This window comes from Anabrus simplex, chromosome 5 (genome assembly GCF_040414725.1).
Source record: "Anabrus simplex isolate iqAnaSimp1 chromosome 5, ASM4041472v1, whole genome shotgun sequence".
NCBI classification, from domain to species: Eukaryota; Metazoa; Arthropoda; class Insecta; order Orthoptera; family Tettigoniidae; genus Anabrus; species Anabrus simplex.
The window spans coordinates 121012632-121039304 of NC_090269.1; the positions used below are offsets into that span (position 1 = coordinate 121012632).

At 40.2% G+C, this 26673-nt stretch overlaps 1 protein-coding gene across 1 annotated transcript in view; it reads right to left on the reverse strand.

Annotated features, from left to right (window-relative positions):
- The window catches only part of LOC136874390 (uncharacterized), a 145025-nt gene that overhangs the window by 30198 nt on the left and 88154 nt on the right, over positions 1 to 26673 (reverse strand). Inside the window, exon 5 of the mRNA XM_068227783.1 lies at positions 17144 to 17361. Within this exon, the coding sequence (XP_068083884.1) occupies positions 17144 to 17361 (218 nt within the window). The remainder of the gene's footprint in view (positions 1 to 17143; positions 17362 to 26673) is intronic.

The following is a 26673-nucleotide window of genomic DNA, read 5'->3' on the forward strand; positions in this document are numbered from 1 at the left end:
CAGATGAAGAATACACCCACGGTATCCCCTGCCTGTTGTAAGGGGCGACCAAGGGATTGTCGAATTAGAACCATGAGACTACTTGTAATTAGTACCATCATGCAGGGAACACCATGGTTCACTTTTACTTGTGCTTAGTACCACTATATTAGGTACATAATAGGTTTGTGATTAGTAGCGACAGTGAGTGATTCAGGGTGGGTTTTACAGTACCTGTGATTTATAACACTATATGAGCGGCACCATGGGTCTGCCTTGCCAGTGATTAATACCCACTATGTGAGGAACACCATAGGTTTGCATTGCTTGTAAATGGTGCCGCAATGTGAGAAACACCATATGTTTGTGTTACATGTGCACATTACATTACCTGGTACTAACCATAATGTGTGGAATATTGTGAGTCTATGCTACTTTTGATTAGTACCACATGATAAATACCATGGTTCTACTTTCCTAGCAATAAGTACCATTATGAGGGGCCGATGACCTGGATTTTGGACCCCTTGAGACTACAAGCATCATCGATTCAGTATTGTGCTTTAGGAGCAGTCCCTTGGTCAGTAATACTATTGTTTAATGCTATTTCTCAGAATGTAGGGCATTGTGGGTCAGATCCACAGATTGTTTTAAATTCATACTCATTCATACATTCTTTGTCATCACGTTTTGAATTCTGGTCAGGGGATGATTTTGGACTTTTAAATTGTCATTACATTTCATCTCATTTCGTACCATTAAGGGCTGATGACCTAGATGATAGGCCACTGTAAACAACAAGCATCATCATCATCAGAATACCTCCTAAAGTCCAGATCACCAAAAATAAAAACTTGAAGTCTTTCTGAACCAAGAGCGAAGGGAATGTTTCAAGAGAATGTTTGAAGATGTTACCGAAAGAAGTTCTGAGATCTGCAAATGAGGAATGGTGTGATTTGACAAGAGCATTCGTGAAGACAGCTGAAAGAGTATGTGGATGACAAAGGCAAAGAAAAAAATCCAAAGCAACAGCAAGGTGGAATGATGACATAAAAACTGCTATCAAAGCCAAAATTGGTGCAAGAAGAGCTTCGTATCATGACGGAATGCTAAGAAATCCAAGTAAAATTAAGGATAAACTTATTTCACAGAGAAAAATTTATAGATCAAAAGAATACCCGGTAGTTGATATAGTTGAGAAAAAGAAATGCAAAGATCATCTTGCAAACAGAATAGAGCAAGGCAAACACAAGAAACTCCTGTATAGCATTGTTAAAAATGAAATTACCTCCTTTGGGTTGGGGGACGCAGCTGAGGAATACACCCACAGTATCCCCTGCCTGCCGTGAGAGGTGACTAAAAGGGGCGACCAAGGGATGATCAAATTAGAACCATGAGCCTACTTGTAATTAGTACCACCACGCGGGGAACACCATGAGTCACTTTTACTTGTGCTAAGTACCACTATGTCAGGTACTAAATAGGTTTATGATTAGTAGTAACGGAGTGCACTGCCGGCTTTTACAGTACCTGTGATTAGTACCACTATATGAGCGACACCATGGTTCTGGCTTGCCTATGATTAGTACGCACTATATGAGGAACACCACAGGATAGTACGAATCCCTGTGGTTAGTACACTTTTGTGATGAACACCATAGGTTTGCGATGCCTGTAAATGGTGCTGCAATGTGCAAAACACCATAGTCTGTATTACATGTGTGAATTTTATTACCTGTGAGTAGTACCATAATGTGTGGAATACTGCAAGTCTACGCTACTTTTGATTAATATCGCAACGTGACAAATACCTTGGTTCTACTTTCCTAGTGATAAGTACCATTATGAGGGGCCAGTGACTTGGAGTTTGAACCCCTTTAGACTACAAGTATCATCAGTTCAGTATTATGTTATAGAAACAGTTCCTTGGTCAGTAATACTGTTGTTTTATGTCAGTTTCTGTGAATGTTAGGCATTGCAGATCGAATCCACTTATTGTTAAAAATTCATATTCATCCATTCATTCTTTGTCCTCATGTTTTGAATTCTGATTTGTCATTACATTTCATCTCATTTCGTACCATGAGGGGCTGATGACCTGGATGTTAGGTCCCTTTAAACAACAAAAATCATCAGTACTATCATCACAGTCATCATCATCATCCTTTCCCTTCATTCAGCTCTTGCCGGATCAGAGCATTTACGGTACTTCTTCAAATTTCTCTCTCCTTCCACCATTCGTCTTCCATTATTTTGTCCCAGTCCAGCTTTCTTCTTCTTCTTGCACTCCTTTTTATTGAATCATTCCACCTAGTTCTAGGTCTCCCCCTCACTCTCTTTCTATTTAACTTTATTTCCATCATCTGTTTTGGTATTCTTTTCTCCTCCATCCTCTTTGCATGTCCGGAACATCTTAGTTTGCTCATCTATTTTCTCATTTAAGCTTTCTGTTACAACCTCCTTTCTTACATCTTAGTTTCTCAGTCTGCCTTTCCTTGTCTTTCTTATAGTACTTCTTAGGTATTTAATTTTGCTAGCTTGAATTCTACTCTCCTCCCTACTTGTCATTGTCTAGATCTCTGCTGCCTAAGTCAATATGGGTACATAACACATTTTGTTCATTATCTCTTCACACTTTTTGGTACTTCCTTATTCCAGACAAGGTTTCTTAATTTTGGTAGAATGCATTGTCATGTTGCACCCTATTGCTAATTTCCATGTCCACCCTTGTATTCTGCATTAATTCACTTCCTAGGTAGAGCTTCCAAATGGAGACATAACTAGAAATGAAAGTGAAATATTACAGAATTTCAGCAGATATTTCAGTCTTACTGAACTGTAATACAAATGATGACCCACAAGATGACCATCCAAACCCCATTAAAATATAATGCAGGAATTTTGACATGGGTGGAAATCGAGACAGGAATATGTAAAATGATGAACAAGTCTGCAGGAATGGATGAATTTAGTCAGCTATAGAGCTATAACCCTCGGGTTAAATACAAGTCCATACGGGAGAGAAACATTAGAAAATTTGTTGAACCTAAACTTCATGGGAAACTATTTGAAAAATATTTAGATAAGAATAAAATGGTTATAGTTGTATTCTTGGATACCAATAAGACATACTATCACATACCATATGGGAATGTTTAAGACATAAAGAACTGCTAGATGAGAGTAAAACAACTACCGTATATCAAGAGATGAAGAGCTATGTGCAAATTCAAGGAGGCAGGTCAAGTATTTTCTAAACAAAGAGCAGAGTCCAACAAGGAAGTTGTCTATCATCAACTCTCTTCATTATTCTAACGAATGGGGTTATAAAAGCAATAAAACAACATATCCACTTGTATTTATTTATTTATTTATTTATTTATTTATTTATTTATTTATTTATTTACCGTATGTCTTTTACTGCAAGGAGTGTTCAAGGACATGGTGCACGTCTTTCTATTTGACACCTACGTCGTCCTGCACGTCTGGATGCAGGATGATGATAATGAGCTAGAGAGAGGGTGAAATCTGATGTTGGCACATAGCCTACTCCTGTTGAATAACACAAAGGGGTCTGCTCAAGGCTTAACATCGCTATCTGACAGATGAATTGCCTCATTCTACATGAACACTGTGGGGAGATTTGGAACTGAATCGAATCTCTCTGCAGTGTTCGTGTGGATCATCAATATTCATCAATGATCAATGATCATCAGCTGAACTAAAGCCGTTGGTTTAGTGATGAGTCAAAATCTCAAAGCAGTCACTTCAGGGACATGCACTAGCGCGTCATGGTATTGCAATGGATGTGGCTGCAATCAGTGCAGTGGGATGGTAGTCACCTGAAACAGGAAATATTTTGATCCCATTTTTGTTTCCAAATTATTCAAATGAAACAGTAAAAACATTTTTTCGTTTTTACCTTTTGCTCTCAGGATCTCAAAGTGTCTTCATCACGGCTATCATTCATTCCATTTGTAGTCACTAGGCTGGTTTGAATTCTGATTGTTGTACTTTTCATTCCCAAAGAGATGTCATATAAGACTGAAGAGAATCTAAATTATCAAAAAATGTGTTCTTGTCTATATTGGAAGTGATTAGTCCCAATATATTTATGACCCATCAGTAACAAATTTAAATTTTTTGTTTAATCTGATGACCTTTTGTTTGTCATGTGAGCATTATTAACTATTCATTTTGTTGATGTATTTGTCCAATGGCAGAAAAATAAAATAAGGCATACTGGAAGAATAGGTGGATTGCTTTGTGACATTCATTTCTTTTTTAACAGCATCTGATAAGAGAGTGCAGAGCAGTTGAATGTGAACTTAGATTTCTGCTTTGATTTGAACTTCCGGAGCCTTATTCTACAATCACTAATCAGGCTTTCATTACATTTGACTCCATCTATCATTACTGTTCTATGATGTGAATCCCCTTTGAAAATTCACTTTTTTAAAAAAAAATTTATTTTTGCAGTATTTTCCCTTTAAATTTGCTGTTTGTGCTACAATGGTAGAAGCACCGTAGTTATGGGCAGTACAAAGAAAGTTTTAGTCTAAACAGCACTGCTGAATTGTGAAAGGTTCCTCCAGATGATTGTTCATAAAGGGTGCATTTTCATCACTTGTCTGTTTATTAATAATGTTATTGGTTTTATGCCCCATCTAACTACTTTTACAGTTTTTGTAGATATCACTTGTCTGTTTCTTAGTAGAAAAGCACTGGAACTGTAACATTCCCTTTGGTACATGAACTGCCCAATTTTGACTCATTTTAAATTGTACCCTTGTGATAACTAAGTTCTGCATTAATTGATAAGCTTTGAATTTCAGTCTTTGATGCATTACATTATGACCTTGTCTCCTTTTTCCTGTGACCTGCTCTAACACTTTTCTTCCTTATCAGCAGTCCCATACATTACTTTCTTCAAGCTACATAAATATTTATCATCTTCCTTCACTGTTGATTTTGGCCTTTGTTTTCACCAATAATGGTTGCACATCAGGCACGGTGCGTCTATGTTTGCCATGTTAGCCATCTAAAATGAAAATTCAATGAATACAACTACATAATGTTATGGCATATAAATTGTTTATTTAACACGTTGAGTGCCGAGCTGATTGTAGCACACTATTCCACTGGTGCCAGGCATGTATTTGAATAGTATTCTGCTGGTGCCAAAGCAATTGTACGCGTTGTAGGCTGTTTATATAATCTTGGGATGTATTCATATGATGTACTAAGTAAATTTTATCTCACCATACCAAGGTCATGTGTGACGCCATATGGTGTCACATAAATTTTTACGAAAGATGGAATATAGTGTGACGCCATATGGTGTCACAATTTTTTTGACATGGAATGTGCAATACAAATTTCAAATACGGGAGATTTATTTGCTAATTCAAATTAACACAATATTTATGGAAACCTAGTAAAATGCAGAACAAGTACTTGTATTACATTACCTATTGTTGTGAACAGTTTTCTGATAACTCTAAACAGTGAAAATATGAGTCTCGGCACGATTGGCAGGCAGTGACACTCGCGTTGCAACATAAGCATTAGACTTTCAACAACAATTAACCTTCAGTCACTCTTTGCTGTGAAATGATTCAAAGCACTTCAGACAAAGGAAAGGTGTGTCAGGACAGGTTGTACAGACAGTTGACACCCTTTTGCAGCAGAAGCAGCAGCCTTTCTGCCCAAGACCTTGCATAGTTGCTGATAGCAGCTTTGACACTGACCTCGAGCTTTCCTGCAATATTGAAAGGAAGAAATAAAAAAATAATTTTATAATTAGTAATTGACATCCTTCAGAAGTGCAATAATGTTGAACTTGATAACACTTACCTGGTACTTTTCTGTCCTTCCGTCTTGTTGGTTTCTCCAAGGTAGTGGTTCTCTTTCTTAGGAGTACGTCTAACAGGGTTGTTAGTTAGACAAAGTAGAGTGCTGACCACGTTCCTTCGAAACTCCGCAAGAGACATTTTCCGATGTCCAGTAACCCGCGTCTTATTGTACGGAAGCAGAGAATTTACAACAGCAGTACCAAAAAGAATGTCATCTGCAACTTTGTGGTACCATCAGATGGTTTTCCTCATTGCAGTGTGATACGAAGAAAGAGTGTCTGCAATATCTATTCCTTCTTTCATTTTATTGTACGTTATTACCATTTTCGGTTTAACCATATCTTCGTGTTTCCTGTTCTTTTTTCCTGTAGCAATTACATCATTAGAACATTTGGTTGACATAATCAGCACGTCCCTCTGATCTCTCCCCTTCATCACTGTCAATCTATTTTCATTCTCCATTGCAATGAGTTCTCCCTTCTTAAGCTTTGCATTTAAAATATCCTTTGGTAATCCTTTCTGATTTTTCCTAAGTGTGCCAGTGAAATGTGTTTTATGATCCAGTAGCACCTCAGCTAACTCAATTGATGAGTAATAATTGTCGGTGCAGAGAAAGCGACCACTGTCCAGATACGGGTGCATAAGTTGCATTACAACTTGAGTAGCCATGCTCAGTGTATTCTGAGCATTCAAGGTACCTTTACCAGCATATACTTTAGTTTTGTAGGTGTAGCCCATGTCATCGCACAGCTTAAATTGTTTAACACCGTACCTGTGTGCCTTACCAGGCATAAATTGCCAGAATGATAAATCACCCCTCCACGGAATCATTGATTCATCAACTACGAGGTTTTCACCTGGAGTTTTGATACTCATGAAGTTCATATGCATTATATCTAACAGTGGCTGAATCTTGTGCAACGTTCCAGCTAAAGCATCGTTTTGACCAAAGTGCCAGAATTGAAGTAGTAACTGAAAATGATTTCTTGGCATTGCCTTACCAGCTACACTATTTCCATACACAGAAAACTGGCTCCAGTAATTTGATAATGAAGGCATTCTTACAAGACCCATCCACAATCTCAAACCTATAATAACTTTCATTTCCTCCTTTGTAGTATCTACCCACTGCTTCAAATGACTAGACTGCTTAATATGCATAGACAATAGTGTTTGAGTTGCATTGATATTAGTTTGTAGTACCATCAAATCAAGAACTTCTTCTGTTAGGAACAGTCGGTAGAAGTAGAAGTTGTAGAAGTATCAATTTGAAGATTTAGGTGCTCCTGGCTTGTAAATGGAATAGCTTTCTGTGCCCCTACACAAGGACCCCAGGGGTCATTGTTCACATGATTGTCTACACCATTTGCACCAGCACCGTCCCTTGTGCCATCGTCTTCCGCATCACTCCATACATCTGTCATGCTGTCACTGTCACTGCACCCATCATCACTAGTGTTATATTCACTGCCATCAACACTTACATCTTCCTCTCCATCAGAATCCGTCAGTAATTCACAAATATCCACTACACTAATTCTCTTCTTTGCAAGTCGCTTACCATTTCTACTAAGATTATTACCAGTATCTTCCATTTTTTATATTTTTGCACAACTATACAAACCGAGTGATAATGCGTACGTAAACGAGGAATAAACAATGCCTGGCACGCTTTCACTTGTGACAATGACCACTGGCCAGTCAGTGACTTCGGAAGAATACTGTGGCACCATATGGTGGCACACAGTAGAAATACATAGCTGGAATAGACCCTGAAGTTCGCTCTTCACGTAGTACCAATTTTACGCACATAGATGTCACAGGTGATGATCTACGGCGCATCGCCTGAAACTCTACTGTGCCGCCATATGGCGTCATGTCAACTCTGATTTCAAGAACGGTGTGCCACCATATGGCGTCACGCCATCCCAAATTTGAAGATCAGCGTGACGCCATATGGCGGCATGTGGCACCCAACATGTCAATACCGCATAATGTATTATAACAACAATAAAGCCCAATTCTCTTATGCAAAAATATCACTTTAAGTGACAGAAGCTTTGCATCTGTCGAATGATGAAGATATGCCAACAGGGCGCTCTGTTTTCCATTTCACAGAAGCAAACATGAGGAGTTTGAATTTAGTCGGGGCACGCTTGCACATTCGATACACTCAGTAAAACAGCACAGAGCTTTCTTGTTGGCCTTGGAGCTGACAATGCTCGGAACTAGGCTCACGTGTTTGCCCCAGTCGAGAGGCTACTTTAACAGTAATCGCTTGCAGTGTTCAGTGGTGATCGTTTTGAGCGTGTTTTGTGCCTGCAATGGCTTTGTTTTTGTTGTTGTTGTTGTTGTTAAAGGGAGATTCAGTTATGATGAAGAACAAATGCTGCTCTGTTACTGAGGACATTAAAATACATTCCCTTACTGAACTGTTGCTGCTAAAATACAAATCATAGACAGTGGGAGACCCACTCCCAGTATATCAGTTATGGAAAGGGGAAAAATAGGCAAAGTGCATTGTTTTAATGATTCCTGGTACATAATTGATAAATGACTGTGTGGCTGAAGAAAATTGTATTCTTTGTAATGCTAGACTTACTTTTTGTTCTCAACAGACACAATGTTTGGACAATAAACAGAGTTAGTAAATTTAATTTCGTGTGGCTATTTCTAGCCGAGTGCAGTCCTTGTAAGGCAGACCCTCCATGAGGGTGGGCGGCATCTGCCGTGTGTAGGTAACTGCGTGTTATTGTGGTGGAGGATAGTGTTATGTGTGGTGTGTGAGTTGCAGGAATGTTGGGGACAGCACAAACACCCAGCCCCCGGGCCATTCGAATTAACCAATGAAGGTTAAAATCCCCGACCCGGCCGGGAATTGAACCCGGGACCCTCTGAACCGAAGGCCAGTACGCTGACCATTCAGCCAACGAGTCGGACAACAGAGTTAGTGATATCAACAGTTACTATATTCGTTCGTTCTTAATCTGTTTTCCCTCCAGGGTTGGTTTTTCCCTCGGACTCAGCGAGGGATCCCACCTCTACCTCCACATTTAAGGACAGTGTCCTGGAGCTTCAGACTCTGGGTCTGGGGATACAACTGGGGAGGATGACCAGTACCTCGCCCAGGCAGCCTCACCTGCTATACTGAACAGGGGCCTTGTTGGGGATGGGAAGTTTGGAAGGGATAGACAAGGAAGAGGGAAGGAAGCGGCCGTGGCCTTAAGTTAGGTACCATCCCGGCATTTGCCTGGAGGAGAAGTGGGAAACTACGGAAACTCACTTGCAGGATGGCTGAGGAGGGAATCGAACCCCCCTCTACTCTGTTGACCTCCCGAGGCTGAGTGGACACGGTTCCAGTCCTCGTACCACTTTTCAAATTTCGTGGCAGAGCCGGGAATCGAACCTGGGCCTCTGGGGGTGGCAGCTAATCACACTAACCACTACACCACAGAGGCAGACAACAGTTTTTATGTACTAAATAAAAGACCTACACAGTATGTAGACCATGTTAATTCCAAAATAGCTTTACTGAAGTTCAGTAACATTAGAATAGAGAAATCCCTAAATCTTGCCTTCAAAATCAATCGGGACAAACATATTGAAAAAAAATAAAGCAAACTGTTATATAGGGTCTACAGTAGTTAATTGTCTTATAGATGCTGTTTATATCGTGGTAAAGCAAGAGCTGGCTTTTCGCAGCCAAGCAAAAATCTAATTCAGCATTTTGCAAACCAACGTTAATGACTTAAGATATTGTGCTCTCAAAGTCGATGATATAAAGATATTTCTGAATTACAAACGTGATAAATTTTATTTGTTTTGGAAGCAGTGCACAGACGAACATTCATAAGTTTCACCAAATGAAGCTGAAGTTAAAATTCAGTAAATAGGTGATGTGGAAATTGAAAAACAGAAATCATAGTGCAGACTGTATTGTGAAGTACTTGATACAATAGTTCATTATATAACCTACCATTTTTCCCGAACTCAATAAGCTTGAATTTCTTTCTCTTTTGGATTTTGACTTGTTTGTAACATACATTGACTCTTTCCCTTCTCAGCCACACAAGTCTCAGGTTAGATCATATGGTAGCTGCTTCAACGTATTCCTCTTTCTGACAGTATATAACATGTTAGTTCCATCTCTTGATGAACGTCTGAAGTACATACTCAAATATACTCGCGCTCGGCTCCACGGCTGCGAGCCGTCAAACTTTGTTACATCCTGTGAACAATCGCACAGCTAGGAGCCATCAATATATGCCAATGAGTTAAGAGGTATCAGAAAAATTGATTATTATTTATTTATTTTGGCTCAGTTGTAACTTTAGACTTCGTTTCTTTCTTTACTTCACACCGATACAGATAGGTCTTATGGTGACGATGGTACAGAAAAGGCCTAGGAGTGGAAAGGAAGCGGCCATGGCCTTAATTAAGGTACAATCCCAGCATTTGACTAGTGTGAAAATGGGAAACCACAGAAAACCATCTTCAGGGCTGCCGACAGTGGGGTTCGAACCCATTATCTCCAGGATGCAAGCTCACAGCTGTGTGCCCCTAACTGCACAGCCAACTTGCCCGGTACTTTAGACTTCTAAACTATTTCTAAACACTTTTTAAACATATACTAGAAACTGGTAGAAATTTTTAACTTCTAAGTAGCAAGAGATGTTTTCTGATCATTAAACACAAGGACAGAGAAATATTCCCACAGCTATGACCGGTTTTATTTAAGATATGTTTTTTGATCATTAAACACATGGACAGAGAAATTTTCTCGTTGGTATGACCAGTTATATTTAAAATAAAATATGCATAATTTGACTTCATGTTCACATGAAAGTAAAAAATTAAGAGATTTTATATATAGTAGATAATGGCATTCATCCTAAATTAACAATTTCAAAGATAAAGTTCAGGGGAGAAATATCAAATGATGTTACAATAAATACAGGCCTCAAACAAGGTGGCTCTAGATTACATCATGAAAATTTGGCAAAAAGAAAACCCACCCAAAATCAAAATTGGAGCAAAACCCTCAATAAGGACAAACTGCCTAGGGTTTGCAGATGATTCTCTCTTAGCCCTTGACATGGAAGAAGCCTATGCTCAAATCACCAGTCTCCAGAAAATTGCATTAAAAATAGGATTACAAATATCCTTTGAGAAAAATGAGATCATACCAATGAAACCCCTTGACATAATTGAATTCATCATAAATGATTTTAAAAAAAAGCATAGTCCTACAATTTAAATATCTTGGAGAAATCATTATGCACAACTTAAGCAAAAAAGCAACATGGCTAAATAGAACCAACAATATGAAGAAAGCACAATTTCTAACCTGGTCAACTTATAACAAAAAATGCTTGTCAATAGCCACTAAGATCCAACACTACAAAACTGTAACTTTTCCTGAAGCCAGTTATGCTTGTGAAACCTTGTTCCAAATTAAAAATGAAAGAAGAACTGATCAGCTCCTCAAAAATGAAAGAAGAATTATCACAACTTGCATAAATAAAAAGTACCAGGTTGAAGGAGCCAGAGAATCCTCCCCAATGAAGCATCTATCAAGAGATTGACCCAGTTACCAGTATGATGAAAAAGAAAAGAATCTCTTATTTTTTCCCCATCTTACGATTAACAGAAAACAGGATTTTATGACAAATAGTGATGAAAAATCTGGGAAAGAAGACAGGAGGGCATTGGATCAAAGAAATTTAAGAGGATCAAGCTATGTTACATCCCGTGAACAATCGCACGGCTGGGAGCCATCAGTATATGCCAATGAGTTAAGAGGCATCAGAAAATTTATTTATTTATTTATTTATTTATTTATTTATTATTTATTTATTTATTTATTTTTATTTATTTACTTTGGCTCAGTTGTAACAATTGTTGTAACTTTAGACTTTGTTTTTTTCCTTTACGTCACGCCGATACAGATAGGTCTTATGACAATGATGGAATAGGAAAGGCCTATCAGTGGGAAGGAAGTGGCCGTGGCCTCAATTAAGGTACAGACCCAGCATTTGCCTGGTGTGAAAATGGGAAACCATGGAAAACCATCTTCAGGACTGTCGACAGTGGGGTTCGAACCCACTATCTCATGGATGCAAACTCACAGCAGTGCTCCCCTAACCGCATGGCCAACTCGCCTGGTAGTTTATAGTTACAAAATTATGGTGGAACACAATGAAGGTGCATTAATGACTTGTCATTATAAAAACAATGATACAAGTGAATTATAGATCTGTTGGTTCTACAATTATGTCTCTGAATGTTTATTTAATTTATTGTCTGTTTCTGTTTGTAAAAATTCCACGGGGTGGGGGTTCTATCTTCTAGTAATCCCCCACCAGCTATACCTCTAAAAAGAAGGTTGTGAACTAGTATAGCGGGAAGCACGTGCTGCATTCGATACACAGGCACTAGGTACGAAGTGCACAGACTGATAGAATGTTGTGTGTTGTTCAGTGTGTTACAGTAGCTATTTGTTAAACTGTTAAACTGTGTGTTATCAACCACATTGTTAGACATTATGAATATATTAAATATTGCAAACATGGTTGTCACCTGATTGGAAGAGGAAGGCTATGAAACTTCTAGTGTTTCAGAAACAGAAAGGGAAACTGCTGATGAAGTGTAAGATTTGTTAAAACGCTACATGTCGGAAAACATTGAAAGAGAAATAACTCGTTGGCTGAATCACAATAAGATGAAGATGAAGAGGGTGAAGTAAATGAAGACTCACCGGCGAAATCACCTACCAAAGGCCAGCAGAGTGGTTCTTAACATCAGTTATTGTATGCTCCTTAACAAATGAATGACAGTTGAACAAAATGAAGGAATTTATTGAACAGGAACAGAATTTTACAGAATTCCTAAAGTGGCATATAGTGAATCAAATTGTGAAAGAATTCTTTTTTTTCTACCGCTTTTCCCACACCTGTGGGGTCGCGGGTGCGAACTGTGTCGCACATATGGATTTGGCCCTGTTTTACGGCTGGATGCCCTTCCTGACGCCAACCCTGCATGGAGGGATGTAATCGCTATTGCGTGTTTCTGTGGTGGTTGGTAGTGTAGTATGTTGTCTGAATATGATGAGGAGAGTGTTGGGACGGACACATACACCCAGTCCCCGAGCCAGAAGAATTAATCACAAGCGATTAAAATCCCCGACCCAGCCGGGAATCGAACCCGGGACTCTCAGAACCGAAGGCCAGTACGCTGACCATTCAGCCAACGAGTCGGACAAATTGTGAAAGAATGTAACTTGCAAAAATTTGTGACATTAAAAGTGCACAAATTACAAATTGACAAAAACAAATTAAAGGCTAGTTCATCTTGGCTGCATTGTTTTAAAAAGTACTGTAATACTGTAAGCCATAAAATAGCATCATTTACAACAACATGGCAAATTTGAGATGAATTCCATCAAGAGCAAATAATACACACTTTTAAAAATGATCACAAATTTATTCTGGAGTCATATACTGAGAACCAGGTTTATAATGCCAACGAGTGTGTTTTTAGTAAAGAAATGCCCATGGAGAAAACTTAGAGTCTGTCTGATTAAAGAGAGCAGTGAATTGAAAAGGGGCAACCACACATTTGTATACAGCCATGCCTATCAGGGAAGGTAATGACAAAATTACTTGTGATTTTATACAAACCAACTGGCCTAAGTAACCACGCTCTGCCACCATCTGCACACATCCACACATGCAGGGGATACACACACTCTCTCTGCTACCGAAGACACATACGCACATACGCACACACATACGCACACACACTCTCACGTACATACACCGACAGGTCCGTGGGTACTTACCTACTTACCTTATATAATAGGCCGTGGATGGGCTGAAACAGACTAAAACAGCCTGGAGCTGAACTCGAGCCTGATTAGAGTAAGGGGAGGAACGGGAATGGAAAGAACCCAGAACCCCAACCCAGCAAAAGAGGTTTCTTTGCTAGTTGTTTTACGTCGCACCGACACAAATAGGTCTTACGGCGACGATGGGACAGGAAAGGGCTAGGAGTGGGAAGGAAGCGGTCGTGGCCTTAATTAAGGTACAGCCCCAACATTTGCCTGGTTGTGAAAATGGAAAACCACAGAAAACCATTTTCAGGGCTGCCGACAGTGGGGTTCGAACCTACTATCTCCCGAATACTGGATACTGGCTGCACTTAAGCGACTGCAGCTATCGAGCTCGGTAGCCCAGCAAAAGAAAGAACGGGATCAAAAATATGGGGGTTTATTGATAAACATAAGGCAAAACAAAATAGATTAAAAGAAAATGAATAGGAACAAATGTTACTCACTGAGGTTTACGTCAGGTGTCTATCTCATACATCCAATTGATACCAAGAGGCTCATCAAACACAAATCAAACACGGCCACATTCGCCTCTTACAATGCCAAATATCTCCCAACGTACGGTTGGATTGCCCCACCTTATTTCGTATGCGTGACATATGATGCGTCGCTCCCCACAGTGAAATAATAAAACGCACATACTCTAAAGGAACTTCACACACATCAAAAACATTAGATACATCCAGATCACGATTCAAATATCTCCGCATATAAGAATGAGCATCACCTGAGACGCAGTTCATCACAATAATCCCCCATCTCGAATACACAGCATCTCAGAGAACAAAAGAAGGATAAAAGATGGTTGCCATAGTTACGAGGCGAGTAAACAAATCTAACAATGAAAGAAAACACATTCAAAGGAACACAACAAACGTTACTAAATAATTAGGCCAGCAAATAGCCCAAAGAATGAAAATAAAGCAAATGTAAATAAAAATAAAAATGACACCGTGAGAAACGGAGAATGTTATTAATCAGGCAGACAGACAGCACAACCACACATGCACACGCACCATAGAGACTCAAGAGAAGTGTACGTAAATCAGAATAATCAGTATGTCCAGACACAAAACGAATATACAGTAATCCACATAGCAAGACATGTGCTTTCATGGACTCATGAGCTCAATACAAGATGCATAAGAATGATAAAGGATTGCCGCGTTGAGGTAAGGCATATCCCAACATAAATCACCGCAACATCATCATAACCAGCGCGCCCACGACCATCCATATCGCCTCGCCATGGACGAACATGAATACCAGTCATAGCGTCAAAACACAGCATCACTCATCCAAAGCTCGGCCATGAAAGAAATCGACGAATGATAAAAAGTAGTAGGTCTCAAGCATCATATCACATGCACGCAAATCACACAACAGACCAATATCATCCTCCATCCTCACAGGTTTATATGACACGAAAAATAGAGCACACAAAAATCAATGGAAACCTACAGTAAAATGAAACGTGAAATTAGCAGAAGAAATATATAACTAATATGCCCACGCAACCATAGCAAGCCAAGAAATGAAAATTACCTGAATAATCGGGCGGAGTGCAGTGCCTTTAGGTAGTCACAAAATAGCAACTCAAAGTAAGAGTCGGGCAATTGAGTGGATAAATCCATGGCAGGAAAAGCAAACGACACAGGTAAAATATTTCACATCTCAAGATGCTCATTGTTTTATAGACCGCCATGTTGTCTTCACCGTCTAATGATCTCATTCCAAAGAAAGTGAGCACAAGACTGCTGGGAGACACTTCAGCTGATGGCCGGAAGCGCTCTCTGTCAAGGAGAAAACAAGTCATACGTCACGTCCAGGGAATAGATCGACAAAAATGTCGATAGCGGATAAAGAATGTGGTATGTACTAAGAAGTGCGTCACCAAGGCAAACTTGGTGCGGCACACTGTACAGGGAGAATTTGGATGATAAGGAAATCTCATGACCTGTACCAACACTCAGAGAAAATCTCAGACATGTTTAGGAAAATATGTTTGAAATTTTATGGACATATTCTCAGAATGAGTAATCAGAGATTGACCAAAAGAATTCTGAACCTTGCTCTGTCAATAAAAGCAAAAACAATTGTTCTGCTTGAAGTTGTAAAAGATCTTCAGGAAACAGGCAGCACAGATGACAATGTGTTAGACAGGTCTAAGTTCAGAAAATTAGTCGACATCACCACTTTAAACATCATCCAAGCACTACCACCAACAAAACCTGGTCAGAAGATTGCAAGAAAAGCCACAGCAAGAGGAGATGAAGAGATTTTGGGAGAAGAAAAAGGGATTGACATCAGCTAAATAAGTTCAATAGCGGTTCTTAGTTAGGCACATCGAAGAAAATAAAAAAATTTAAAAAAAAAATAATAATAAGCATCATCATCATCATCATCATCATCATATGCAGTTTCCAGCTGTTGCCAGGGTGGCAATTTTCTAATTGAGAATACTAAAATATCTGTTCTAACAGCTAGATTCTTAGATACAAGTCCATTAGCCATGATGATGGGCTGTTTACTATTTTCATTCGGTTACTCCGCATCTCATAGGTGAATGTGTTCTGTGTCCAGCATGATGACTCCATTTTATGTGTTGTGTAGTGTGATGATGATGAGGAGGAGGTAGGAAGAGGGTGAAACCTTACGTTGCGCATAGCCTACTCCTGTCGAATTACACCAAGAGGTCTGCTCAGTAGTTAACATCCCCATCCAATGGACAGATCACCGTCAACAGCATCTGTTCTATATGAACATTGTGGAGAGGTCTTAGAATTGAATCCAGGCTATCAGCATGCAATCTCATGATCAGGATTTGTATACAACCACCTTTACTACCCTGCTGGCCAACATTCTAATGATGAAACTTTTTTCCACCATTGGGACTTAAACCAGCAAACCATGGTTACAGACAGTTAAGACTTGACACTTGATGGTCCTGTTTACCATGTGGGCTCGTTAATATCTTAAACAGTAAAACTCTAACAAGTTTAGCAAGTCATCATTATTATAGTGCAGTAAGTTTAAACAGTTAGAACATACAATTACTAGCTTGTTTCAGATTATTAAAATCCTATTTACTCTACCTTTTATTTCTGATATAACAGTCTCCTAATTATTCTTATAAACATTGTATGATGTATGTTACATAACTAGACTGGGATACTGGCCTGTCATTTTCAGTAACTGAGTAACATTAAATACTTATTAATGATTTAGCAAGCATTACCATAAATATCCATTAATTAAAGGACTAAGGAACATGATAACACACCATGAATAACATTAAAAAAATTATTCATATCATACATACTGACTTGGCACATTCTTTGCACTATAAATATAGACAAACATTAAGTCTGGAAATTGAATATCATATGGATAACTTCTTTATAACTAATTCAACACTTACGTGAATGGTGCATGTCCATAGCCAGCTACTGAGAGAAAGATCCTGGGAGCAAAGTCTCTTGCTGGATTAAGGGGAAAGTCATTATTAAATCCAAGAGACATGCCTAAGGCAGCAAATGTGAGACCAGTATATAAGGCATACAGGCTTCGATGGACCTCCATATTGCGTCTGTCCGTAACGGCGCACACAACCACCATAAGAACAAATGAACCCATTATCTGTGGACAAGCATGGATATCACACCAGTGTCTCAATCTTCAATATATTATAAAATGGGGTAATAAGGGGTATATAAAAATAAATTTGATTTACATAATAGGCTCGAGTTAATATCATCTGTTTACTTAATCCTAAGAGGTCATTGCTTCAAGGGTTTTAAAAAGTTATTTAGACTGCTTGCCGTTTGTTGCTTAATAAAGAACAATCTGTTTAAATCAACTTAAAATTACTTAATTTTATTGTACTCTTGTTTTTACAGGGAAAAGAAAAACAGACCAGCAATATGAATGTCAGGAAAGGGAAAATATTTTTAGCAAAAGAAGAAAATACATAAACATAAAGTATACAGCAATATGTCATGGGAAAGATACAAAATTATTTTCTAGACAGAAAGACACCACTGATTAAGATGACATGGAAGATGCAATTCTGAGATCAGAATTTGACAGGTGAATAGATCTGAGTAGGAACAAGTTACCTGGAACTGATTATATATGTTAACTGCTATCATCCAAATTGGAGTATGGTTCCAATGTATGGGACTCTTACCAGGGTTACTTGATTCAAGAACTAGAAAATTTCAGCAAGGTTTGTTCTGGGCAATTTCGAACAAAACAGTAGTTTAATGAAAATATTCCAAACTTTGGGCTGGGAAGACTTTGGAGTAAGGAGACGAGCTGCTCAACTAAACTGTCAGTGGAGAGATGGCATGGAATTACATTAGTAGATAGATAAGCGGTAATGGAATTTTTAAAAGTAGGAAAAATAATAATAAAGCTGGAATTCAAGAGGACAAATTGGGGCAAATATTCATTTACAGGAAGAGGAATTGGGATTACAATGGTTTACCAAGGGACATGTTCAATAAATTTCCAACTTCTTTGATATTATTTAAGATTAGGTAAACAAATGATAGAGAATCTTCCACCTGGGCTGCAGCCGTAAAGGCAGATCAGTGGTTATTGATGATTGATGATACCTGTAGGTTGTCTTGCGAGAAAAGAGCCATGACAAAGCTAATCTGACACATTAAAATAAAACAAAGCGAGGAAGATTACAGACAAAATTATTGAACTATATAAAGAGGAAAAAGGATGGTAAATTGAGGAGAAGAGGTACTTTTTTGTTTGTTTTTTTGCTGTTGGCTTTACGTCACACTGACACAGACAGGTCTTACGGCGACGATGGGATAGGAAAGGGCTAGGAGTGGGAAGGAAGCCACCGTGGCCTTAATTGAGGTACAGCCTCAGCATTTGCCTGGTGTGAAAATGGGAAACCACGACAGTGGGATTCGAACCCACTAGCTTCCAGATGCAAGCTCACAGCTAACCATACAGCCAGCTCGCCCGGTGAGAAGAGGTACTTGCCTATGTAAATATATGAGAGACACAGAAATATTCCCAAATTATCTACATTTCATCAGTCAGAGATAGGACTGTAGACAGAAAAAGAATGATTTTAGTGACCAAAGGGAAGATGGAAAGTTAGATAGTGATGGTAATTATGCATTTTCCAGGGAAGTACTATCATGCAATTATACCATCTTGACCCTAATCAGAAGGAAAAGAGGAAAGGGTCTGACTTTTTGAATGAAGATTGAAGATTTGGTAAAAGGAAGGGAAGGGACGTGAAGGGAATGGAAATGACACTCCCTAGGAAAGTGAAAATCCACAAACCTGTTTCCAGTCGTTCGACCGGGTCAGGAATGGAATGAATGAAGCCCCATCTAGCAGCGAGGATTGGAATTGGCTGCCAAGCCTGTTGCATTCTTCTGGGGCAATGATTAATGAGTGGCAGATGAAAAAAAATGATATTGGAGAATGTTGCTGGAATAAAAAATGACAGAGAAAACTGGAGTACCCAGAGAAAAACCTGTCCCACCTCTGCTTTGTCCAGCACAAATCTCACATGGAGTGACCGGGATTTAAACCACGGAAGTCGGTGAGCTTCCACCTGAGCCATGGAAGCTCTAAACTCCCTAAGACTCACAAGCAATATCATCAGGGCTGGAAGAGAATAAGTATTGACTGTGGGAGGGTGGATAGGATAGCTGAAAATGAGGAGTCTGCTTCAAGCAAGTGGAATCAATAACAGACTCAGATAAAGACTCTGTGGTTACCAATTCAGGCCCCCAAGTTGAAAGTCCCTAGGAGATGGAAAGAGGTATCCATGGAGGGTTTATCTAATGTCCATTGTTCTGTCCTACCGAGCGAGTTGGTCATGTGGTTTTATGATATTATCAGTAAAAAGTTCCACCTTTACAATACCACAATAATTTTAATCTTCAAAACAAAGTTAAAGGAACATGTTGTCCAGGAATTGAACCCATACCTCCAGGTGAGAGGCATGCCAGCTATCCCTACATCATTAGGCCAGCTGAAGGAATATGATACCTACATGAATATAGGATCCAAACATGAGAACAAGATAAGTAAACAAAGAAAAATATAAGCTAGGCAAAGAAAAAGTGCGTGTGACGCATGCGAGCACGCATAACCACCCATGAACACAAGAGTCAAAGTGTGTTCAAGCATTGTATTCATCATGTGCTGATTTATTTATGTTTGGCAGTCTTTTTGTGAGAAGGAAGTGTATATTTAGTGTACCGGGCGGTACACCTCTACTCTGTTTATTTAAAAGTTGCGCCAGTTGAAACTCCTCTTCTGGAGGAAGGTTGAACTTTATCTATTCTATTAATTCTCTACTTTCTCAGAAGATGTCACCACGTGGAAAATTTTGAGTTTTTGAACTGTGTCACTTTTGATGTGTTTTTGTTTCGCTTGAAGTAAGAAGTGTGAACTTTCTCTTCTAGAGGACACTACTGAAGAATTACAATAGTGCAACCTAGTGCGAAATCAAAGAACTATTTTGTTGGAGAAATTTTTATTTCAAAAGTTTGTTTCTTGTTAAATTTCTTTCTGTTATTGTTTAAGTTGGCTGTATACCCCTCTTTTTCCCCTTAGTTTGGATCTAGCCAATCCCGAATTTCTTTAATTAATTTTCCACCAATAATGTGTTTCTTTTTCCTCTATGTAGGGGTTTCTTTTCCCGAACCAATAAAGATTTTGTGGGAGGGTGTTTTATTTCCCCTAACGCCTAGAATCTTCCGCGAGAGGATATAAACTGCTGATTTTGGGGTCTCCGGGCCACTTCTGTTCCATCTTTCAGTGTATTAAGTACATTGCAGGAGGCGGGAAGCGCCTCTTTCCTCGGCAGCGATCTACTACCAGGTAATGGCCTATTAATATCTTCTTTTCTTGCTAGGTCGGCAGTTTAACTCTCGCGGCGGGTTCGAAGCGTTTTCCATCATGTAACCTTTTCCTAAAATGTAACTACTCTTTTCTTCTTTTCTTGTAAAGTACATATTGGGATAGAGAGTGCTAACCCTCTCGAGCTCCCACTCACATTTGTTTTGAGGTGAACTTATTTTCTCAAACTTTTCTTCGTTTATGTAATGTAAAGTGTTCTTCTCTAAGTCACCTCTGTAGTATGGGATTAGCCCTTGCGTTAGTGGCCCAGAGCCAGATTAGGTTTTAAAAGCAAAGTGTATTAGGAGTGCAAGTTCGCCTCCTCTCAAGTTGTATTTTAGAGGTCATGTATTAATCTTTTCTCACCTAATAGGCCTCAGTAGGTTGGGTATTTTACCCCTGTGTATATGTCCTTTGAGGACGACTTGAAAGTTGAGTTTGGTGTGGCCTGGGAGAGGCTTAACTTTAAGAGCGAGTGGCTCTTTTCTAAAACTGAGAGTTGTATGCCTCGAGGAGGCTTTGCTGTGTAATTTGGAGCAAGGGCTCCAGGGTTTGAGTGGGGTCTTCTGCCCCTTTTGTTGAAATTGGTATATCGTAAAGTTGAGCTAGTTGCTCAAGAATTGTACTTTCAGGGCTCGAAGCCCAAATTCTTTAATCCCTGTAATTGTACATTTCAAGTTGTATTTCGGCTACTAAGTACCTGTTCTATTTGTTGTTACCTAATTTTGAAAAAAAATATAACCTTGTTAAATTTTAAAATTTAATTTCTCTTTAGTAGCTTGAGACCTATTCACCACCCAGCACCTTCTTTCATGCTTAACTACCACAAAAACGCGGTAACAAGTGGTAGCAGAGCGTGGTTGAATGGGTCTCAATTTAGCCCCTTTTGACGGCTAAACATTGCTTTGATTCGAACTCTAACAATTTTCTCAGTTGCTGGAATTTTTTGAGTTTTTCAAAATTGTTCTGTCATCATGCCCGGCCCTCGCGATGTTCTCCTCCTTAACTACTTGCGCAAAGAGGAGTTGATATATGAGTTAACTATCAGAAACGTTCAATCTGGAGGCACGGTTGCAATAGACACTAACAAGCTTAGAGAGTCCCTTGATTTGCCCATTTCCATCCCCAATTTGGGAGAGAAAGAAATTGACGACTCTCTTTCCACGATTGTCGAGAATATTACTGGGCTAGCATCGGTAGTCAGCTTTTTTGATGAAAACGATCCATCTCCTAATCAAATTAAGCGTGTGCAAGGCAGGCTGTATCACTTTGCAAATAGAGTTAATGATCTATTGTCTCTAAAGGTGAATGACGTTCAGAGGAAGCAAGCTAATACGCTCCTTGAAACTATTTCTGAATTGTCTAATAAGGTCACTCAATTGCTAACCGGCGAAGCTCCTCCCAAAACTGATCAACCCGCCACGGTGAATGTAGGTAACGAGGAAGAGCCTCCTCAGGGAGAAGTCAATAGGATAACCGTTGCTGCTCAAACTATCTCTGCCCCATCGAACAACGAATCTGAACGCCGTGCGTCATTGAGTAACATCCGCTCTGAATTAACTTCCTTGCCCTTGAAACCTTTAACGACTATGACACCTGGGTTCAGCAGCTTGCCTCATCCATTGGCAATGTTGCTTAGAGGTATCTCTAAGTTTTCCGTCAACACCACCAGTGACGTAATTTCATTTTTAAGATTTCTAGTGGAATTTCAGGATCATGCCCTTGTGTTTTCTCTTTCCCCATGTCAAATTTTGCAAATTATCTATCCTTATGCTATTGGTGTTCTATCTGACAAAATAGTTAGAGCCATTGCCGAGCAATCTTCTATTGAGGATTTCCACGCCCATTTGCTAGCTAACTTCATCCCGGCTAGGGCCAGGTCCTCCCTTATTCAGAAATACTATTATCGGGTACAGCGCTTGGATGAAAACCTGGCAGACTTCATCCAAGATATTAAGTTTTATACTAGGGTGTTTGCTCTCCACTTCCCTGAGGATCAGATCGTGCAAGCTATTGTTGAAGGGATTTCACCACCCTACAGGTCATATTTGTGTTTCGCGGCGTGCCCGCAAACCTTCTCTGAACTGGAAGCATTAGCCGTCTCTGCGGAAGGAGTTAGGTATGCCGATTCCTTGCGTGTGGCGAAAGAACCCCCGCCTTCCTTTAGTAACACTCGGCCTCCACCTCGCCGACCAGTCAATCCCCGTAAATGTTATGCTTGTGGGTCGCCTGACCATCTGCGGAATAAGTGTCCTCTGATCAAGTCAAGTCAAGGAATGGAGTAGGGTCATCACAAGGCTGTTTTAAGTGTGGGGCCTTCTCACATATCGCCAAGAATTGCCCAAACTCAAATAGCACCCCCTCCTGCTCAACTTCTGGTGCAAATTCCAGCTATTCCAATAATAAAAAGTGACTAGTGGCGTCGGCTGAGCCGACTAATCCATCTTCCCGAGACTTAGCCCCTAGTAAACAGGTTGTAAATGCAGAGAACGACCAGCCTTCAAATTCATCTTTTGAATGCCCTAAAGAGTGTCTTAGGATTGCGGCGGATACCCCCGCACCTGTTCCTTTTCTTAAGATTGAGTTAAATAACGAGCCTATAACAGCTCTCTTAGATTCAGGCAGTGTTTGTTCCATTATTTCGGCTGATTGGTATTCTAAATTGAAATCTGTTTGTAAACTCCCTGACTATGTCTCTTCTCCTGTTCAATATGTTTCGGCTAATTCATCTCCATTAGAAATTATAGGTTCCATACATGTCAAAATTCGGGTTTTTAAGTTTACATGGAAGATCAAATTGTTTGTGGCCAAGCGTTTGTCTTGCCCCATCATATTGGGAGCGGACTTCATTTCTCACACTGGTCTTGTGCTCGATCTCCAGTGTAGGTCGTGCATATTCAAATTTGCGTCCAATTGTAGAATTCCCTTGTTAAAGTGTAATTCTGTATCATGTTCATCTATTTCGCCTACCCAGGATGAGATGTTGTTAGACCTTAGACATCTACCTGAGGAGCAGGCTGATAGTATTCGGAAACTGTGTCAGTCGTTTCCCGAGGTGTTCTCTGATACTCTTGGTGTTACTGACCTTATTGAATACAAAATTGAGGTCACGGATTCAATTCCTGTCCGTTTTCCACCGTATAGGCTATCTCCACCTAAAATGAAGGCTCTGAAAGAAATCATCGATCAGATGTTGAAGGATGGTATTATTAGGCCCTCTAAGTCAGCGTATTCTTCGCCTATTTTTCTAGTCCCGAAACCCCAAGGAGGCTTCAGGCCGGTCATTGATTACAGGGCTCTCAATCGGAAGGTGGTGTTGCAATCTGTGCCCCTTCCCGACCTTCATTCTTGCTTTTCATGGTTTCGTAAGGCCAAGTTCTTCACCATCTTGGACTTGAATCAGGCCTATAATCAAATTCCCCTTGCCGAAGAGTCTAAACATCTTACAGCGTTTGCCACGGACTGGAATTTATATGAATACAACCGCGTGCCTTTCGGGCTCCCCACGGGGGCAGCTGTGCTCACTAGGCTACTAGATAGGGTCTTTTCCGACATCAAATTTGAGTACTTATATCACTACTTGGATGATGTCGTCGTATTTTCCGAAACCTTTGAAGAACATCTAGATCATTTGCGAGAAGTTCTCAATCGCCTTCGTAAGGCTGGGTTAACTGTTAAGTTGTCCAAGGTTGCCTTTGCTAAGCCCTCTATGTCATTCCTAGGGCATATTGTGTCACCTGATGGTGTAGCAGTCGATCATTCTAGAACACAGGCCATCCGTGATTTTAAACCTCCTAAGGACATCAAAGGTATCGCTAGATTCATTGGTATGGTGAATTTCTTCAGGAAGTTTATTCCTAACTTCGCTAATAGAGCGGCGCCCTTAAACCTTCTTCGTAGGAAAGGCATCAAATTCGAGTGGGGACCTTCTCAACAAGCCGCTTTCGAAGATCTTAAATTAGCTCTCTGTAATGCCCCTGTACTTGCTATGCCTGATTTCTCGAAGAAATTCATCGTCCAAACGGACGCGTCGTCGTCAGCTGTAGCTGCAGTCCTTCTTCAAGAGACTGAACTAGGGAGGCGTCCCATCGCCTATGCATCTAGGACTCTATCGGTTCAAGAAGCCAAGTATTCCATCTATGAGCTCGAAGGGTTGGCAGTCTTATTCGCCTTAGAAAAGTTCCGTCTCTATCTGGAACATGTCAAATTCGACCTGGAGACAGATAATCAAGCCTTAAGCTGGGTCTTAGGTAGGCCGCGTCGTACTGGTCATATAGCCCGTTGGGCCATCCGTATTTCTGCCTTCCAATTTGATGTACGACATATCAGAGGTACCGAAAATGTTGTTGCTGATGGACTCAGCCGTATGTTTCATAACGACGTCGAGACCCACGAACCGGTCGATAGTTCATCACCTTCCGAGTCCATACTATCTGGTGTTAATGCCATCTTAACAGGTGCTCCCATGCTTTTTAGGGATATTGAGAAATACCAACGTGAAGATCCGACGCTGGCTCCTATAATGGAAACCCTTTCTTCTGGGGAACATGTTGTCCCTTATGTTCTGAGGAATGGTGTTCTATGTTGCCCTTCGAGGCATGATAAGTTGATGAAAGTTGTTGTTCCAGCGGTTCTTGTACCTATGATCTTCAAATACTATCATGAGACCCCATTGGGGGGGCATCTTGGAATCTTTAAAACTCGTGAAAAGATTCGTGAAATGTTCATATGGAAAGGTATGGACGGTGAAATTCGAGAACTTGTAAAAGCTTGTAAATCTTGTTTGATCAGTAAACCCACCATGTCCACTAAAGTAGGCCTTTTGTCTTCTCATCAAGCGTCGCGCCCCATGGAACGCCTGTATATCGATTATGTGGGACCCTTCCCCCAGTCAAAGGGTAATGCCAACAAGTTCATCTTTGTGTGTGTAGATGGTTTTACAAGATTTTCCTGGTTATTTCCGACTAAGCTGGCTACCGCTCAGTCCACCATTACTTGCCTAAATTCTATTTTTGCTTCTTTTGGTCCGTGCCAATACATTGTATCTGATAATGCTAAAGCTTTTACATCAAATCTGTTTCGTAAATTCTGTTTTGACTTGTCCATCTCTCATGTAACTACATCTGCTTATTACCCTCAACCATCTCTGGCTGAACGGGTTAACCGCAATCTCAGGTCCGCACTTATTGCCTATCATCATGAAGATCATTCTAGGTGGGACACGTCCCTGCATTGGTTAGCTTTTGCTTTGAATTCGGCGGTTCATGAATCTCACAAATTTACTCCAGCTTCTTTGATGTTTAAGTTCGTTCCCAACACGCCGCTCTCTAACCTCTGGTCTCTGAATGACATTCTGCCCGAGACAATAGATCCGGACAACATTAAAGATCTTTGGAAGAAGGCTAAAGCTAATCTTAAAGCGTCTCATGAAAAGGTTAGGGAAAGGTATGATCGTGGACGGAGACCCACCACTTTGAAGGTAGGTGACCAGGTTATGGTCAAAAATTTTGTTCCCGCGGGCAAGCTTGCCCCCAGATTTCATGGGCCTTGTATCATTCTCGATTTTCTTACGCCGGTTACCTTATTGCTAAGTAATCCAGCCACCGAGAGGATATTTAGGGTTCACCTGTCCCAGGTGAAACCGGTGTAATTTCTGTGTTAACTTGCTCCATATTATTTTGAAAGGATATGAAGGTTATATTTTTTTTGAGTTTCACTTTTAAGGCATTCTGCCCCTTCTGTAATATTTTGGTTTTAGATGTAAGCCTTATGCAAAACCTGCCCCGACCCGTTAAACTGCCATCCTGTTCTTGCCACGGCCATTACCACGCTCCCGTCTCCTGCTCCACTCTACACAGTGGCTTAATGAATACCATGAATATCTGCACGCCGCTGGCCCCTCACTCTCTCTACAAGCCTGTACCCTCAAAGAAAATAATTGTCCAACACAATTCTGCCGCCTAGCTTTAATGTTTCAGCGCCCCCGCAGCCGCGCAGCGCCGCGCAGCGACTGGGGAGGGGGATGGGCCCCCTCCTCTCCAGCGAGGACGACATGTGCACGGC